General features: G+C 40.5%; 1 protein-coding gene across 1 annotated transcript; it reads left to right on the top strand.

The window, feature by feature from the left end:
* Window positions 1-501: 501 nt before the first annotated feature.
* Window positions 502-16,098, top strand: stk35 (serine/threonine kinase 35). Its single transcript, XM_042003576.1, has 3 exons — window positions 502-1,255; window positions 3,065-3,878; window positions 13,057-16,098. Exons 1-2 carry the CDS (start codon window positions 709-711, stop codon window positions 3,805-3,807), a joined length of 1,290 nt encoding a protein of 429 aa, XP_041859510.1. The 5' UTR covers window positions 502-708; the 3' UTR covers window positions 3,808-3,878; window positions 13,057-16,098.
* Window positions 16,099-18,744: the final 2,646 nt, after the last annotated feature.

Here is an 18,744-nt window from a genome sequence, read left to right on the forward strand (position 1 = left end):
TGTTATTAACAAATATAATTTTGTATTTTATTCATTTTTAGATCAGCTACAGAAAAATCTCAAACAATATATTAAAAAAATCCTTTAAACTGACTTCCAAACAGCAAAAAACTGATCAGTGACATTACTGGATGCTGAATAAGATACCAGTTCAGAAAACTGTAAAACCCTGGCAACGTGTGGTCCAACGTGTTGACTGTGCATGCCTGTGTGCACGTGCGCCCACTCCCACTGCTACGTAACATCCAGACAATGGATGTAGGAATCCACAATTTTCGTCTCAGAAATATGTCGAAAACAAATTTGATCTGGTATGAGATCCCATATCACAATAAACCGCTTTTACTTTATAGTAAAATAAATAAATAAAAACAATCGTTAACGTTATTTAAACGTTACACGTTATTTTACAGTAGGATCGCCGCGAGCGCGTCTCTCTGTCAGCCAATCAGCGCGCGCCGGAGCAGAGCTGGAAGCTACGCCCTCTGTTCTCACCGAGAGCTGGAACATTTTGTTTATGAAGTCAAAATAGTTGGTGCAGCTGGACACCCTGTGGCGCATTTTTACTCGTCCCGTTTCCAACGACTCAAACCTGGCTACGACTGCTCCCGGACAAGCCTTCAACTTCTCCGAACCAGGAAGACGCAACGACGTCGAACTCCATTTGGTCAGAGTTTGAGTAATGACAGATAAAAACGTCCTCCCTTCATGCTTACTTTCAACAAAAAAGAAGTTATGGATCTTCGCGACGGGAAGAAGAGAAGAAAGGTAAGCGGCGGGGTGCGGACCTGCAGGCGGAGCGTAGCCGCGAAGATGAAGCGGGAGGCGGTGAAAGTGCTCCGCTCCCTCGCGGTGGAGAACAACAACCGTAAGGAGTCCATGGAAGAGGAAGAGGACGATGACTGTTTCTCCATCAGCTTCCTCCGAAGTGAGCGGACGAGTCCGTCCGTGGTCGTGTCTCCTCGGTACAGCCTGCTGCGGGAGGTCGGTCGGGGAAGCTACGGGGTGGTGTACGAGGCTATAGCCCGGAAAACTGGGGCCAGGGTGGCGGTGAAGAGGCTCCAGTGCGACGCTCCGGAAAACGTAGAGCTGGCGCTGGCCGAGTTCTGGGCCCTGACAAGCCTGGAGAACCGACACCAGAACGTGGTCCAGCTGGAGGAGTGTGTCCTGCAGAGGAACGGCCTAGCCCAGAAGATGAGCCATGGAAACAAAAAGTCTAAACAATACCTGCGTCTGGTGGAGACCTCACTCAAAGGTACTCAGACCTGTCATCGCCATTGTTAGCTGTGCAGCACAATCAGGGTTCCTGGGTCTCATAGACATCACCAATACAGGGAACTAAATGAAGCCCGTCACACAGAAAAGTATCCAAACCACAAAACATGCCTTTCAAGAAGATTTTAAGGTGGTATAGATGAAAACAGCTTAAATCAAACTTTTGAGGTTATTACACATAAGGCATAGTTATCTCGTGTTCCTGCAAAATCAGCCCACATGTTATAACAAGTTTTTAAACTCTTGTAAAACCCCTTAAAAGTGCAGGTTGTGTAACCAGAATTGTGCCCCTGCTAAAACGTAACTGCTTTTCACTTTCAGTTATTTGAGATAAAGATTATGTGCATGATATTTTATAACCCAGTGTTGATGTTTGGATGTCTTCTTGCAGCTGAATCTGTGTCTAAACTCAATCTTTTGGATCCAAAGTGTCTGCTGGCTGCAAGGTCCTGCCACTAAAAAGAGTTTTTGTGAATTTAAAGTGATATTGTTTTGCTTTCGCAGCCTCCTGTCTTGACAGTGACGTCTTGTACATTACCTATAGGAGGCACAGAGAGTACACTGTGTGTACCCTCCGCTCATGAGAGAACATAGTGTACTACTTGGCAGCGTGTTACATAGTTGCTTGTTTACTGAACATTCACAACTGCAACAGTAATATGAAATACATTATACTGCTTTGGCTCTGAATTATACTTTTATTAACATCGTATCATGACTCATAGTTGGTTTGACCTGTTTATGTCTCCCTTTGTCACTGCACAGAAAGCTGCAGAAATACCCATAATACTGTTAAATATATTTTATTTAAAGTAATATTTTGCACTTAAGTGCAAGTACTCGCCTGTGCTTGTAAAATCCGTGATTATAACCGAGTCTGGCTGGGATGAGTGCATGCCCTCTTTTAATAGGGAGGCAGTTATGTAAGTGTCACCATTCAGGCTCTTTAAATAAAAAATTAATCTCAAGCTGACATTGTTTTCAGACATTAAGTGATTGTAAAGAATGACTGAAGGATTCAGTGAACATGTGAAGGAGTTGTTTTTATTCCTTTGTGCTATCTTAGCTTTTGTCTTGGTTTGTGTAACCTACTTTCTTCAGTGTGAGAAGAAGTGGGCGTTCATGGCACGACAGCCTACAGTGATTATCAGGGCAGGTCACTGCGGGCGTATGACGCGCTTCAGACATTTTTAAATTCAGCTTCACTGCCGCTGCAGGGTTCAGGTTGCTCCTCATCCAGCCGAGCCAGTCAGGTGCTGGACTTCCTGCAGAATTTCAAGTTTCTGTCAATCTGATGAAAACTGGATGCGGAGTCACAAAGATGCTCAGCATTTTTTCTATTTCCTTTGTCTGGGTCACAGTTGTCTGATCATTAAAATTTAAAGGATTATGATAAAGAAAGTGTGTTTAATTAATAAAACAGTCACTTGAAACTCTAAATATGGCCGTGTAAGCAGTGAGATTAATTTCCATGTGATGTGAGTATGTTTTTAAGCTGTTAGATGAACTGCCACCCTTGTGTAGTTAGGAGTAAGCTGAGAGGCACATCTGCTGCCTCTGAAATGTGCAAGCAAGTCTGCAAAGGTTTCAGGTTAGAAACCTCAAACGTGACTTACTGTGGCAGCATGCCATCACAAAGTAAAGCACCTTTTAATACGTGAAACAACTTCTTCTTAGGTCTGTTGGCCTACTCAGAAACACTGGCATGGTGTAAAAGTAGAACAGCTTATATTTGTGCTGTGACTTGTGTTTATTTAACGGAGAAATCTCTGTTCCCTTTCCTCTGCAGGTGAGCGCATCCTTGGTTACCCGGTGGAGCCGTGCTACCTCTGGTTCGTCATGGAGTTTTGTGAAGGTGGCGACCTGAACCAGTACATCTTGTCTCGGCGGCCTGACCCCCAGACCAATAAGAGCTTCATGCGCCAACTGACGAGTGCTATAGCTTTCCTGCACAAGAACAACATCGTCCACCGCGACTTGAAACCAGACAACATCCTCATCTCCCAGACGTCCGGCTCACCTGTGCTTAAAGTGGCCGACTTTGGCCTCAGTAAAGTTTGTGCGGGCCTGAACTCTAAAAGCAGTGAGGATCACCCAGCAGCAGGAGCAGGGGCCAAAGGGAGCAACCTGAACAACAGCGTCAACATTAACAAGTTCTGGTTGTCGTCAGCCTGCGGGTCGGACTTTTACATGGCCCCTGAAGTGTGGGAGGGCCACTATACGGCTAAGGCTGACATCTTCGCCCTGGGCATCATCATCTGGGCCATGATTGAGCGGATCACTTTCATCGATGCAGAGTCCAAGCGGGAACTGCTGGGCACCTACATCCGGCAGGGCTCAGAGATCGTTCCTGTTGGGGAGGCTCTGCTAGAGAACCCCAAGATGGTGCTCCACATCCCTCAGAGAGCCAGGAGCTCTATGTCTGAGGGGGTGAAGAAACTCCTACAGGACATGCTGGCCGTCAACCCTCAGGACCGACCGGACGCCTTCCAGCTGGAGATGCGGATGGACCAAGTCACATGTGCAGCATGACAGACCCCACCTTCCCTAAACCTCTCCTTTTTACCCCAACTACTCCAAGAAGGGACCCCTTTCCTTCCCAGGTAAGCTCCCTTTCCTTCATCATGTTCTTTCAAGCATGGCTGAGGAGCAGTCGGTAAAATGAGCAGCTACAGCGATTAGTGGGAATTAAACTTCTGTGACAGGACTCGCCACAACTGGCTAAAAAGGAACACTGGCTGTCGGTAACCCGCGGCTAAAAACCGCTAATCTTCCTTTCAGCTGACACCGTTAGTCTTTCTTGTCCCGGTTGCTGTCTAGAACATGTCTCATTGTCTGTGTGAGGTCACAAGTCGTTGCGGTTTCCATTCACAGCAGTTTTTATCACCTTCCACTGACAAGTCGGGTGAGAGGCGGAAGGAATGATGAGCTCTATAAATCTTGTAGGATGACTCACTTAACATAACCGGCGGCAGTCAAAGTTAAACTAGTTTGGAACGACTTTTCTAACCTTTTTCTCTGTTCAGGGCAAATGAACGTCTTATTTTTCCTTCAACTTTACTGAAAAATGGACCAAGCAGCTATAAAAGATAAGTAGCTGGAAAGGCATCAGGTGACATGTTGGCCTAGTCCCTTCAGTTCCAATAACTCAGCTCGACGGCTGCCAGAGCGGCCCACGTCACTGTGGAGGAGGCGGGATTAACAGGACCGAAAGGGGAGACCTAAATGTAGGCAGTTCAGACAGTAAGATGGCGTTTTAAGCCATTTAACAGATGCTGATGTAAACACACCCTGCTGAAAGTAAATGGTCAAATACAGACGTGTGTGTGTGTGGGGTTCATGGTGGGTTGCGAGGCATGTTGGACAGGTTGGAACATCAAGTTGGTGTTGTGGTGTTTCCTGCTACCCATCCAGACATCCTACCTGGGCTTTCTGTGCCTGTGCACAACAGTAAAATGTCATTTCTACGTTGGATGAGGACGCGCCCATAAATCCATGCTACCCTCAACTCAGCTGGACCTCCACGTTTCTGATCATTTCGTTCAGTTATCACTTTTGAAATGTAAACATTACAAAAAAGGGTGAAAATAATGTTTTTTTTTCCTGTTCTCTGTTAAGTCTAAAATTTGTCTTTGGAATTATTTAGGATCAATACAGTATACATCAAGGTTGTTTAGACCAGGGGGGTTTCCAAACCTTTCCATTTCAGGACCCCCATAAAATATGTGAGCCTCTGAAAACTACCATGAAATAAGTAGAAACATTAAGATATTTAAACATGTTTGATTAACAGTGTGAGAAATAATTAAATAACTTTTCATTTTATATATTTTTATGTATTTCCAAAAAAATTTTATATAATAAATTATTTTAAATATTTAGAATTTTACATTATATGATGAATTAATAGAAAAATGTATTAATTTATGTTGTATAGGCCTCCTACCTTCATAAATTCATTCAGTTTGCTTTTTGAACGCCTGTGGCATCCTGAAGTCGTAACTATGTGGATTAACTCTGTAAACTAAAGCACAATACTGTGAGTTGCATGAAAAATGTGTTGTCTTCTTCTCTGGTGGACAGATATCAGTTCAGCCATCGGTAGGATATTTTGACGCGGTAGCACATGTAGCCTGAACACCCGTTCCAGCCTGGGCCTGAGGGCAAACGCTCATGGTCTCGATGCGCCTCACGCTCACACCTGGCAGCGAATTCTGACAAGGCTGATGTCTTCCATCAGAGTACAGACTGCTGCACACGTTCCAGACGTTTTTCTGGCCTTTTTACCGGGAGACATCACTCACTCGTTCAGGTCCACGTTTTGAACCACAGGAACTATTTGTTGCAGGAACGTCAGGGAGGTGCTGTATGTTTTCACCAGTACAGAAACTCTGCCGGGGCAGAATGAAGCGTCTGGGACGTAACTGTTCGATGATTGGTCCAGAGGACGCAGCTGTGTGTTGATTGGTCAAACCGCATTCAAATGTTCTACCAATCATATAAATGTGTATTGTTAAACTGTCACCGTGTGCAAGATGATAACGCTTTATATTAAATTCAGAAATGAAGCAAAACCAAGAGAAGAAGTGAAGTCTGAGCTGTACTGACGGTGTTTAACGCCTGTTTGTTTAGTTTCTGTTACATTATCGTAGCTCAGACTGAGATGTTTTACTTCACACTCTGCTACATAAAGTTTCACAAAATATTTTAATAAACAGACAATAAACTTAGATGACGTATTTAATACCGAATGAATAGGTAAATAGTAATAAATAAATTAGACTGATAAATAAAGCTTTTTTTGTAAAGACAATAGATCAGTTGATGTGGCTGAAAATACTTACATGATATCTTCATGCATGCATACATACATGGTCACACATATATACATGTTAAATAAAAAAAAAAATAAAAACCTTTGAAAATATACATTTTAGGATAAAATATTTATTTGCTTAACAAATAGTATCTGTATATTGTTTTACTCACCAGGATTTTTTTATTCAGTCAGTAGACTTATTTATGTATTTATTAATTCATTTTAGTTCAGACTTTCAGAACCGTGTTTACAGAGACTGTTTTGATTTTGATGTAAATTCTTCAGAGATTCTTGAGGCGCAGAGAAAACGGCATGATGGTGTTTTCACAGGTTTGGTTTGTGTAAATATTTAATCTCTGTCATGAAAAACTTTTTTTTTATATATAAATGCGGCCTTTCCAGGATGCAACTGTAGAAGAAATTCCCAGTTCAAAGGAAAATTTCCCAGTTACATAAATGCTATGATTAAAACAATTATATATGAAAAGGAGGAGTTTAGTTTTAGCCGAAGATGTTGTGTTAGTAAAGAAATACTTAAACAGATGTTTGTTATAACAGGAGAATTTGGACCATAAAGTATTTCCAGCATCCTCTCTGAATAATAAAGCTGCACTGTTGACATTTTGAATAATAATCCCATTATGATCGGGTTATTGATGTATATTTAAACACAGGCAGTTGTAGGTCAGCCTTAACTTATCAGATGAACAAGAGATTCAGGAAGTGGAACATTTTTAAGGGCAAACTGATTTTATTTCCTTATTTAACAAAGAAATGTAAAGTTAACAAACTAAAGCCTCAGCGTGTTTTTGGGAATGCTCAAACATAAACCTGCCTCCTGTGTCCTGAGGAGTAAATGTAAAAAGGACCCCCCTCCTCTAATTAAACACACACACTCATTAGGAAATAACTTCTGGAGTCGTGACGGGGAAGGAAAAGTGTCCCTGCAAATCTGAATGGTCTCAGTTTGCTATTTAGAGCGGAAACTCCTTGTAGCACATCAAACAGCCACTGAGTGGATGCTCAGTGACCCGGACCGAGCGTCTGTTTGTTTGAACCCGACCGGGACTGGACGCCGTTTTTGTGTGACAATTAGCTGTGAGATCCTTTCATCCATTCTGTTAACCCTTCATTGTAAGCGCCGGCTCAGAGTCCTCGCCCTATGACATAACACCCAGCTGTCCGGGGAGCGGTCGGGGATGGACTGCGGTTGCGTGTCAGCCCTCCGCCTCAGATTGGCCTGGTTCTCTCGCATCATGATGGGATTGAATGTTACACAACAGGCCCACAGTGCAGCGCTGGTTCAATGGGAAAAGCTGTCATCTGCTGGAGCGAGGGATTAGTGGCTGTAAGCACACACAGAGAGGAGGGGACGCAGTTGTTGTGGGTGTATTTTTGTCAGGAGCTGGTCAACCGAGGGAAGAGGACAACATCACAGTGGCCACGCCCCCATCACCTGCACAGGAACAGTCTCATGGGACAGTATGCAGGTCTGATGGTATTCCTGTAGGAATCTCATCACTTGGTAGGAATCAATTCTCAGGTTTGGACTTTAGATCCACTATTTTCTTTAAGAATATACAGAAGCGAAAAAAATACCAGAGAAGCCACGTCCCACAAAACTGGAACTTTTACAGATTTTATAGACTGCCGTCAACTAACGAAGCCTTGAATAAATGTCTTATCCAACAGAAAACGTTCACAGAATTGATGCAGATTTCTCTCACAGTTCACGACTGATTGTCTCAGTCTGATCTGTGACGTCCTCAAATAAAACCAACTGCGACAAACAGTCACAGCAAAGATGAAATCAGGCTCAACCTCAGCTTACAGTGAGCCGACAGCTGAACGGGCGGATTTCTTAAAACATATAAACAGTAGCTTCATACTGAGCATTTCTAACAAAAAGTGGCCATCTTAACATTTTTCAAATGTTCCGGTTTAGAGGCAGAACTTTAATATTTCAGGAGATCATCACTAACACGGCTTTCATCTAAACCGACCTGAAATCTTCTTCCAGGATACGTTTACAAAGCAGATAGAAGGTAGTGAAACAAGCGAATAGCTGAGAGACGACATCGTCGGCTAAAGTCAGGTTTCAGTTTTATTATCTGATGTCTGCCCTGATGATTAATTTAACTACTTATTTAGCTACTAATAACACTGCCATTAAAGTGGATTCTTTTCATTTTTAATTTTTAAGGACAAAAATAATTAAACCAGGTTATTTTTATGAATTAACTAGAAATTATTTGACTTTATTGCAAATAGTTTTCTACTCTGATGTGCAAAGCATAAACGTAAGAATGAAAACTGCAGAATGCGAACAAGCTTAAAAAGTTTTATCATTTATTAATCATTTTCAGCTCCTCCTGCTGGCACATAAAGGTACTACAACACATTTACCCGACTTTGTTATAGCAAAATAACAGCTGATTATTAATTACTAACATAAATTTAGTACACAGTCAGTACAAGAGGCCATGTGGTTACTTGAAATATTAAATGTAGGAAGTTTAACGGATGGAGTTATCAGCCTCCAGGAGTCAGTAAAATGCTGAAGATGTTATCAGCAGATTTTATTGTTGTTTATTAATTTATCATTTATGATGCAAGTTTACATAATATGAATCCATGTCCCTCATCTGGATTCGGTCTGTAAGTGTCAATAGATATGTTTATCATCACTTCACTGATTAATTCATTGATCAGTTTCTTTAGTCTGTAAATCCAGTTTGTCTACGGGGACGTCTTCAGATGTCCAAACATTGGACTGCATTTGACCTCATGGCAGAAAAGTTTCTGAACAACTTATTAACAAATGTCAGGAATATTCAGAACATTCCTGAGCTAATCAATGACCTGTCGTTACTGATGGGCAGGATTTGTGAGGTCTTTTACGCTGTTTGGAGAAACTCTTTCCAACATTAATAACAAAGTGAAAATGTGACGGCGGCGGCTGAGCGTTGGAACGAGGACGTTGGATGCTGGGATTTAAACTCGTCTCTTTGATGCTTTCATGGTGATGAAGTCTGCATGGACTCGGTGAAAGTCCAAACACTCGGGCCGTGAATCAGATGTGATGTGCATGTGTAGCTTAGCGGCCCGGCTGTCTAACTCATCCTTTGTCCTCCTCCACCTCCTCTGCTGGACAATGAGCGCACCGCTCCTGGTTCAGGGCTTACGGAGGCTTTGGTCGGGAACATTTTGTCCTCGCCGTGTGCCGCCTCTGTCTGAACCAGGCCAGAGCGCTGTAAGCTGCTGCCCTCTCCATGTGCACTGCTCTTACTTAAAGAATCCTTTTTATTTATTTATTTTATTGACATCTTTGTACAAGCTGAGGCATTTTCAGGGTGTTGTCTCAGGAGGGAAGTCTCCATGTATTGCAGTAAACGTGCCTCTGAGGGCTGTTTCAGGCTTTTCTCTCTGCATTTCATCTCATCTTACACTCAAAAGCATTTCGAACAGAGACATTGGTGGACGATCCTGACTGCACTCGTCTGAAGGAAATGGAGTGTTTGTGGACAGACGAGTACAGTATGTTCAGTAAGGCTCGGTCAGCGGGGGGCATTACTCAGCCACTGAGAAATGCCAGAGAGAGGCCACCTTTTTCATATTCAGGAGCACGTGCAACCATCACATTTGACGTTCTTGACGTGGTTGTAAATGCATTCGGTGGTGGAGGAGGTCGTAAATTTTTCCAGTGGGTCCTCGGGGCTCAGACAAAGATCTGCAGAAACAAGCTGTTGCATAAGAGTGAAACACCTTTATGTTCTGTTGTGTGTTCAGAAAAAGAAAAAAAAGGTTTTCAGTTCAGATATTTGAGCTTGTGTAACTTTTACAGAGAAATGTACGGCTCCAGCAAGCCTGACCACCTCTCAGGCCACATCTCTTCCACCCTGCTGTCCTCATTCATGGAGACTGTGTTGGAGCTAATAGGTTTACACCCGTTAATCTCCGCGCAGTCTGTGTATCTATCATGACGCTGTGGAAGCCGAGCGGGGCTGTGGGGGGGTGCTGATGTGCTCATATTGTGGCTTCTCGTACTTCGTGATATGTCCCAATATTTCATAATGAAGCTGAGAATGTTCTGATGTATAAATAATAGATGAATAAAGGTGTGGTCAGCATCTGTTGCAGGAAGGAGGGGTTGGAAATCGCTGTGTTGCTGCTGGATGTGAAACAAAAGCCAGGATTATCTGAGAGATGCAGTTAAAAAAAACACGTTATCAGGCCGAACTGAAATGTCTTTTGGTTTCCTGTCCACAGAAAAGTCTCAAAGTTCACTTTGTGGCTCCATCGCAGCTGTTTTTTAAGTCTTAAAACTGCAGATTACTTGATAATAATCTGTTCTGCATACCTCTGCCATGCATGGATCTAATTTTTTTTTCCATCTTTTGAGATTCGAGTCACATCCTTTCCTTCATAACTTCTTAAGTAATCAGACAAAAGCACAAAGCAGTAGCCGTGTTTTCTCATTGTCTGCGTCTCATCCTGGAAAATCTTACTGCTTATTTTCATTATTGCCATCAGATGTTTTGTTTCCACCTCTTAGTAAACGTGGCATTGTTCCACCTGATCTGTCAGATCAGGGAGGCTAAAGCTTTATAAAACAGGTCTGTTTTGTTAGAAAACAGAAACACATAGCTCTTTTTAGGAATGAATGCCATCCTTTGAAATTGAGACAGTACTGTGTTGTTTCTTTCACTTCTTTTGAAAGATGATTGTTGAGTTTGTTTTTCCAGAAACGACCCATTAGTTCAGCATCAGGAGTCTCTTTTTTTTTTGTTTTTTTTCTTTAGCATCAGGAGTCTCTTTTTTTTTTTTTTTTTTTCTTTAGCATCAGGAGTCTCTCTCTTTTTTTTTTTTTTTTTCTTTAGCATCAGGAGTCTCTTTTTTTTTTTTTTTTTTTTTTTTTTTTTAGCATCAGGAGTCTCTCTCTTTTTTTTTTTTTTTTCTTTAGCATCAGGTGGCTGTTTTTTTTTTTTTTTTTTTTTTTTTTTTTTAGCATCAGGAGTCTCTCTCTTTTCTTTTTTTTTTTTCTTTAGCATCAGGAGTCTCTTTTTTTTTTTTGTTTTTTTTTTTAGCATCAGGAGTCTCTTGTTTTTTAGCATCGGGAGTCTCTCTTTTTTTTTTTTAGCATCGGGAGTCTCTCTTTTTTTTTTTTTAGCATCGGGAGTCTCTTTTTTTTTTAGCATCAGGAGTCTCTTTTTTTTTTGTTTTTTTTTTAGCATCAGGAGTCTCTTGTTTTTTAGCATCGGGAGTCTCTTTTTTTTTTTTTTTTTTTCTTTAGCATCAGGAGTCTCTTTTTTTTTTTTTTTTTTCTTTAGCATCAGGAGTCTCTTTTTTTTTTGTTTTTTTTTTTAGCATCAGGAGTCTCTTGTTTTTTAGCATCGGGAGTCTCTCTTTTTTTTTTTTAGCATCGGGAGTCTCTCTTTTTTTTTTTTAGCATCAGGAGTCTCTTGAATGCATCGAGCTAAACTTACATGAGTCGTTTTCGTTTTTGCATCATTTTAAGCAGTTTGAATCTCTCTTGTTTATTTCTATTTTTTTTCGATCAAGAAAAAGGTTTCTGCTTCATACCATCTGGGTTGCTTCCCTTTATGTTCCCAAAAGGGATCAGTACTGCCCCAAATTCTGAACGAGAGCCAAGATATTCCCGGTTTCAGCTTTACTTACTTGTAACCTGAACAGTTACAGACAAATAATGTATTGTGTTTTATTTATCATGCTGCTGTCAGACAGAAAAAAGGCTGAAACCTGGTGTATCTGTAGAATGAGAAGTGCGGGATTTGGAGTTGGGACATCAAAGACGTGCAATAACTGTTTATAATGAGGTGTAATGTTCCCCTATAAAGCAAAGAATACCAATAACCTAGTAAGAGCTCCGTCTTTGTGGTCTGTATTAGCCCACAGCCAGTGTGCAGGTTGTATAAGCGATTTGTGGTGGGTGTGTTCTCAGACATAGGAGGTGGCCTTAAAGGCAGGACTCAGAGTTCAGCCGGTTCAACATTTAGAGAAGATGCTTGAATGGCGTGAAAAGAATCAGCAGTGAGATTGAAGGATGATCAAACAAGGCTGAATCTGTAAAAAGACAACCTATAAAATAATGACTACTATAGACCAACCTCATCCTTAAGATTAACTCAGTGTTTTCATAGTAGAGATGTTCCCTCTGCTTGTTTATAGTACGAGTGGCACTTATAATGCTCATCCTCAGCGATGACCTAAGCACTTTCCATGTCTCCAGTCAGCACGTCGTCCCTCATTCACCATCTCCAGCATGCGTGCCTCCCTCTAAGCCTGTGTTCATACCATGTGCTGTGCTGTTATGCAACCTATGAAAAGAGGAACAAACCGCTGCCGCCTGAGCTGTTGCATGTCAGCCTCTGAGCTATTATTAGAGCACAGTGCTAAACCAAACCTGGACACATCCGCAGGGAGGAAACATGTCCAGGTGTCATTTTATTCCAGGTAGATGCAGATGCACTGCATCGCAGCAGGTTGCTGCTGAGACACAACCAGACCAGACCAGTGATGGAGTCCTTCTACTCTTTCTGTTCACTTTATGCACAATAATCTGAAACCAGATAATTCAGATGTTGCAATAGATATTTTAAAAAAAAACAAAAAAAACTACTGATAAATACAGAAAACATATTTATCTAGTTAATGCAAACTCCTTTTATTTCAGCTCGGGGTGTGGTTTACAGTGTTTTGCAGTTATTTACTGTCCCATCAGTTCCTATTACTTATTTTGTTGTAACTGTTTGTGTCTGACACGCAGGTAAAATAATGTAAAACGTTACTGTAGGCGCACAAAAAGCCTCCTAACAAGTGTCAGTCTACCTAAAACGGGGTGAAATGGCAACCCTGACATGTCTTAAAGTCAAATCAGTGTGTTTTTTAAAATGTTTCCAGCTTGAGTTTGATGGTATTGTTGGTATTTTGTGTCCCTGCAGCTTTGCAGACCGTGATGGCTCTGGACTCCAGTGGAAAAAGGGACCCTGACAACCTGAACTGTGAAGAATCCACAATTCCAAGTTAAGCTGGAAGTGACGGACAGGCCAATTATTCCAAGACTCTAGGAAAGAAACAGTATGCAAGTTAGACCCCAACAAAGCACCCCCTTTACCATCCGTTTGCTGTCAGCCGTCAGCTGATGATGGGCGACGGGTGGAAAAAGCCGGAGTGAAAACAAAGCACTTACTGGATGTGAATCCAGGTTTATGACATTATTGGTTTTATATTCACTTATTTTTCTTCCCTACAACCCGAGTATAAGTCTGCTCTTCATTACTTGTAATGTACTCGACTGTGGCACAGGTACCCAGACTGTACTGCACCAGTGTTCAGTGAATTGATGAGAGTAATAGATTACTCTGCTGCCCCATACAACTTGTGCCTTAAAGACAATTCCCACCAAGTGCGATTGGATCTTTAAATGAAATGATTTTGTTGGTGACAGTGGAGGCTCATGAATCAGAGGTGTAGAAACACCACTTTTAGAGCTTGTGCAGCTCACCAATTAAATCTTTTGTTTTAAAGACATTAAACTTCTTAAGTAATTCTCCAAGCGGTTATAATGTCAGAAAAGAATGTTTTATTTGGTTCCCCTGAGCTACTTAAACACTGAGGTGCAAATATGATTCTGAAGAAGAAAAACAGTAAAGTTGAAACAAATGAAGACACCGGTGTCTCACACTGATATTTTACAAAGCTGTGGCACATTCCCAAGACAAAGAAAGAGTCAATGTGAATATTAACAGGTTGTTGAGGTGAACTGGAAGTAGCAGGTCTTTATGAACGCCACGCAGAAATGTGCAATTGAAACCAAAAAATGTCCAGCAGGGAATTCAGACTGGTCTTATGGGCATTAGTTCCTGTTGAATCCAAAGAGCACCTGTTGGACCAATGTGTCCATTATTCATTGCAATAATATATTTGCTAAATTAATGCATGACCAAGAAGCAAATTGTGATGATTTCGTGAACTAGAATCTGTTCTGGTGCATTGAATGTTTTTGTTGAGGTTGAGTGTGGCATTTCTGAACTTTTCAAACATACAGAAATCTCTGAATACATTGAATATTAATTCAGTGAGGAAGTTTATTTGATTAAGGGATACTGAGCATTGGTCAGGGATTGCGGTGCGATGTGAAGCGGGTCATTTCATAGCTTAACACCTCAGCAGTATTGAACAGTTACATTTCTCATGACCTGATCTGATTTGGGGACTTCCACAGGAAATTTGAAGATTTGCCATCTGGAAATGATCCCCAAAGGCATCCATGGGATACTCGCCGTAAAGGTCTCCTCCTTCCTTTCCCTCTCTATTATTGAATTCTCCAGACTCTTTGCAATGGCACGTAGTGCTGCACTGGTTGCAGCTTAGTAAGGCGCCCTGGGGTTGAGCAAAAATACCCAGAATTTCCAGGAAGATAGAAAATGCAAAACACAATGGGGAGCAGTTGAAGCTTCCACTGGCGAGCCTGAGAGGAGGAAGGGTTGATACGTTCTCCAGCACAGACGTTCGCTGTCACACACTTCAGTTCGGTGACTCGGCAGTATTCGTAGATTTTTGCGGCGTTTCTTGTAGTGTGATCCTACCTCATGCTCAGCACTCTTAAACATCTACCTTTACTGTCTCTTTGTCAAGTTTCTCTTAGTTTCTGATACAAGGAGCACTTTGCTTGAGTAGGATAGGTTCTTGCCTCAGACTCAGCGTCTTATCTTAAACCAACCACACACCAGCTTTTCCTTGTGGTGTTTTAGCTGCAAGTAACGACCGACTAGCTTTCCCTGTTCTAACGTCATGTGCAACACCTTCTCCCTTAAAACCAAGCTGCAATATTCCTTTAAAACCTACGGTTCCAGTGACGTTACCTGAAGGTCTCAGTGTGTTTGAAACAAGCCGTCTGTTAGCTGTGATAGTAGAGGTTAAAGGTTTTGTGTGTGGGATGTAGTGACATCTAGTGCACAAGCTGCAAATCACAACAAACTGAATGTCATCCACCTACAACCAAGACACAAAAGACTTGATTGCCCCTTGTGGGCTACTGTAGTAAGATGATGAGGAAAGTGAGCAGTGGTGTCTGAATATAAATCACTACGGTTAAGGAAAGCCAACACTTCTATTCAAATTCAATTTCGGACCAATATTATTTTTCAGTTCAAGCTAATAGATTAATATTAAAGTTTTAGAGAAACAATCAAGGCAGATAAAAAGTCAACTGTTTTAAGTCTTTACGTTACTAATTTTGACTTGATGAATCACTGTTAGTACTTAGGATGAATAAGTTTGACTTTAAACTATTAACTTTGCCAGTTTTCAGCTGACATCCTGCCTTCATCTATGGGACGTTCTCAGCCTCACATTAGGATTAGCTGTGTGGGAAATCTTTTAGCACACTGAGACCTAAATGGTTAAAGTTAAACAGAAGAAGTGTAGCATGCAACAAAAACCACCTCTGGAGCTGCAGCTGTGGAGCACAAGCAGGTGTTAAAATGTGTCTGGTTCTGGGATGAGACTGAACCTTGTGGCATCTTGCTGGTGTAGCTTGTAGAAAATAATGTTTCTCCCCCTTCTGGATGTTGAATCTTAGCTCTTGCTAGATGTGTTTCTTGAGACCTAACCCTGTTAAAAGTTGTGGTTTAACGGGATCCCCTCTTGCCCTGAAGCCAGTGTTTTTCTATGAGCCAGTTCATGTAGCTCTCTTCTTATTATGGATTCCACTTGAACACTTGACACTATGCAACAAATGGTTCACTGCCTCACTGTAAACACCTCACAGAGCCACACCATGCTCGAACTGTGTGTGATATCTTGAGCTCATATTTCCATTGTGTACAGAAATGTGTCTTTCAGGTGTTTTATGTAAAATAAATGTTTTTTGTTATTGAAGCTGACAGGAGCCATTAGATGTTTGAGAAAGCATCATTTTCTTTTTTGCTGTAAATATGTTTGACAAGGTTTCTTGGAATAAATGATCAAAAGAAACATCAGACTGATTTTTTTTTCAGCACTCAAAAATAAATTATATAGAATAAATAGAAATTTAGATTAAAGAAACTACTGAATAATTCCGTACTTCACTCTGACCTCTGTGTCTATCCTGATATAAAACTACATGAAAACTTGCACATCCCTATATTTTAAAATATTTATTTTATTCTTGAAGTTTGCATATTTTAGATAAAACAAACTTTTTTTTAGGATTTTCAGACAGAGGCTTCTTCAGCTCTGCCACAATGAGGCCTGGTACAGGTCACCTCTGCCCACAGCTAAAGCCTTAAATTATTACTTTACAGTTAATGTTTTTATGTTGCTGACCACCAACAAAGTCAAGGTTCAATAAATATGCTTTTAAAACCTTAATAAAAACGATGTTTTAAAAAAGCCTATTTGGAAACTGAAATGCTATAGATAAATAAATACATGTTTTCGTTCTCAGAGGAAAACAAATGTATGCTTTTTAAATATGAATGTAATTCTCTCGTGTCTGCATTATTTTCCTTCATGAAAAACTGACTGCTGTGGATCTAGTTTAATACTTTCACTTTTTAAGATATTTTGACTGACAAAGGATTATTTTAAATCTTTAAATCCTGTTTTTTTAAACCCTTCTATGCCTGGATAACACACACACACACACAAGAAAGAAGAAAGGAAAATAGGACATGTTTACTTTCTTTTTTTACCATAAAGGCAAAAAATGACATAATTTATTATTATTATTATTATTATTATTTTGTCTTTTAATTATTTTTATTACATTATTTATTATTGGGTCATGAATGATGGCTGTGTTTCTCCACCATTTGTTCTTTTTTTAAAACCAAAAACTTTCTTCAGGTTTTTAGGTATTTACAGGCGTTCAGCCATCCAAACTCATGCATTTGCAAAGTACATTTTTTTTTTTAGACAAGACAAAGTGAGTTGCTGCCCGCTGTCCTGAATATTAGACATGAAGGGATTATTGGGGGAAAAAAATTTTATGTGTGGATTTACCAGAATAAACGCAGATATTCGGGAAGGTTAAAAGAGATATTTGTAAGAACACATGAATTATCTGTAAATAATCGTCCACATAATCAGAAATAGTTTGAGTTGATGATCTCTGCAGTGGGAAAACATCTACAGAGACAACATTAAGTTAAACTGGAAACAGGCCTGGCAGCCCTAATAATTATTTTATCTTTCTTCCACATTTCATTCTTATTTGAACTTTTTATTTCCCTTTTACTGCTGTTTCCTCTCAGCTAATCTTCATTAAATATGAAGCACATTGCAGGTTTACATAGCTGTGTGTTTTTACACAGAATTTAATGCTCCTAGCCAGTTTTTCAGCATTGCACCATCTGTGGAATCATTTTCACTCCTTAAACCCGGAGTGTCAATTTACTTTTTATTTCAGGAACCAGTGGCTGTAAAATAACAGCATAACAACTGATAAGTAATGAAAACCACAAATTTTCCTCTTTGTTTTAGTGCAAGGAAATAAAAGTACCTTATCAAGATGGTTACATAAATACAGTTTATTCATTTACGTAGAATATACTTTCTATTTTATTAATATATACTATATATAATCTTCTTTACTTATTTTATCTATTTTATTTTTATATATTTATATATTTAATTTATTTGACATGTTTACACATTTCTATATTTACTCATTCGTTTCAATTTATAAATCCCAGTGAATCTACAAATAATTAATTTCCACATATGAGTGAAAAATACAGTATTTCATCTCTTTAGAGTAACTTTTCCAGGTGTACAGACATGTAGATTTGCACATGTGTAGTGATCCTGACCACCTGAACTGACTCACTTCATCATGCAAACTGAAGTCATCTACAAAGTTTTTTATTTTATTTTTTTAACTTGTCCTGCGGCATGGTGGCAGCAGAATGATGGTCTGGCTGCTGTGTTGTGCCAAGAGGAGCTTTATGGGTAAAAGACTCCTCTTGTATTTATTTTGAAATACATAACCAGCTGCTACACCTGTACAGAAACACAACAGAGACTTTCCTACAGCTTTTACAGGTAAACTAAGCAGACAATCATCAGGAGTTCCTAAACAAATAAATAACTAAAACAAAAACACAAAACACCCTGAAGAAAATGATCTCTTAGTTTATTAACCCACTGGATGACTCAGTGACTGTCAGCATGCAGAGGATGAGCAATGAGGAGTGATCAGAGACGAGTGTGATCATGCAAATATGACCATGCCTCCCCGGAGGCTTGGGCCGCCAAAGACCCAGCAGCAATCCCAGAGCATGAACCCAAGCCAACCAACCACAAAGGCTACCCCAGACCCACCCAGAGGGAGGCAGAGGAAGGCCCCAGTGGGCCAAGATCAGCAGCCCTTGACCACGCTGGCATCGGCCATCCAGGGTGGCCAGAGCAAAGGGCCCCGAGCCCCAAGAGCCCAGAAGCCGGTGAACCAGAGGATAGCGAGCTCCATCTAGAAACTCCCACGGACTAATCCGTGAAATAATATTCACCTTTTCCTGCACATTATTTACAAAACTTGTTAAACTGATTTTCTAAATGGATTTGGCCGCTCTGCAACACTTTATTTACAAAGTTCTTGAATCTAAAATATTAGCTGTAAATGGATATTTGATTTATTTTTATTA

The sequence above is a fragment of the Melanotaenia boesemani genome, chromosome 13, assembly GCF_017639745.1.
Source record: "Melanotaenia boesemani isolate fMelBoe1 chromosome 13, fMelBoe1.pri, whole genome shotgun sequence".
Taxonomy (NCBI): domain Eukaryota; kingdom Metazoa; phylum Chordata; class Actinopteri; order Atheriniformes; family Melanotaeniidae; genus Melanotaenia; species Melanotaenia boesemani.

Coding starts and splice junctions, on each gene's coding strand:
- stk35 (XM_042003576.1), top strand. CDS start 709: ATGCTTACTTTCAACAAAAAAGAAGTTATGGATCTTCGCGACGGGAAG. Junction 1,256..3,064: donor GGTGGAGACCTCACTCAAAG/GTACTCAGACCT, acceptor TTTCCTCTGCAG/GTGAGCGCATCCTTGGTTAC.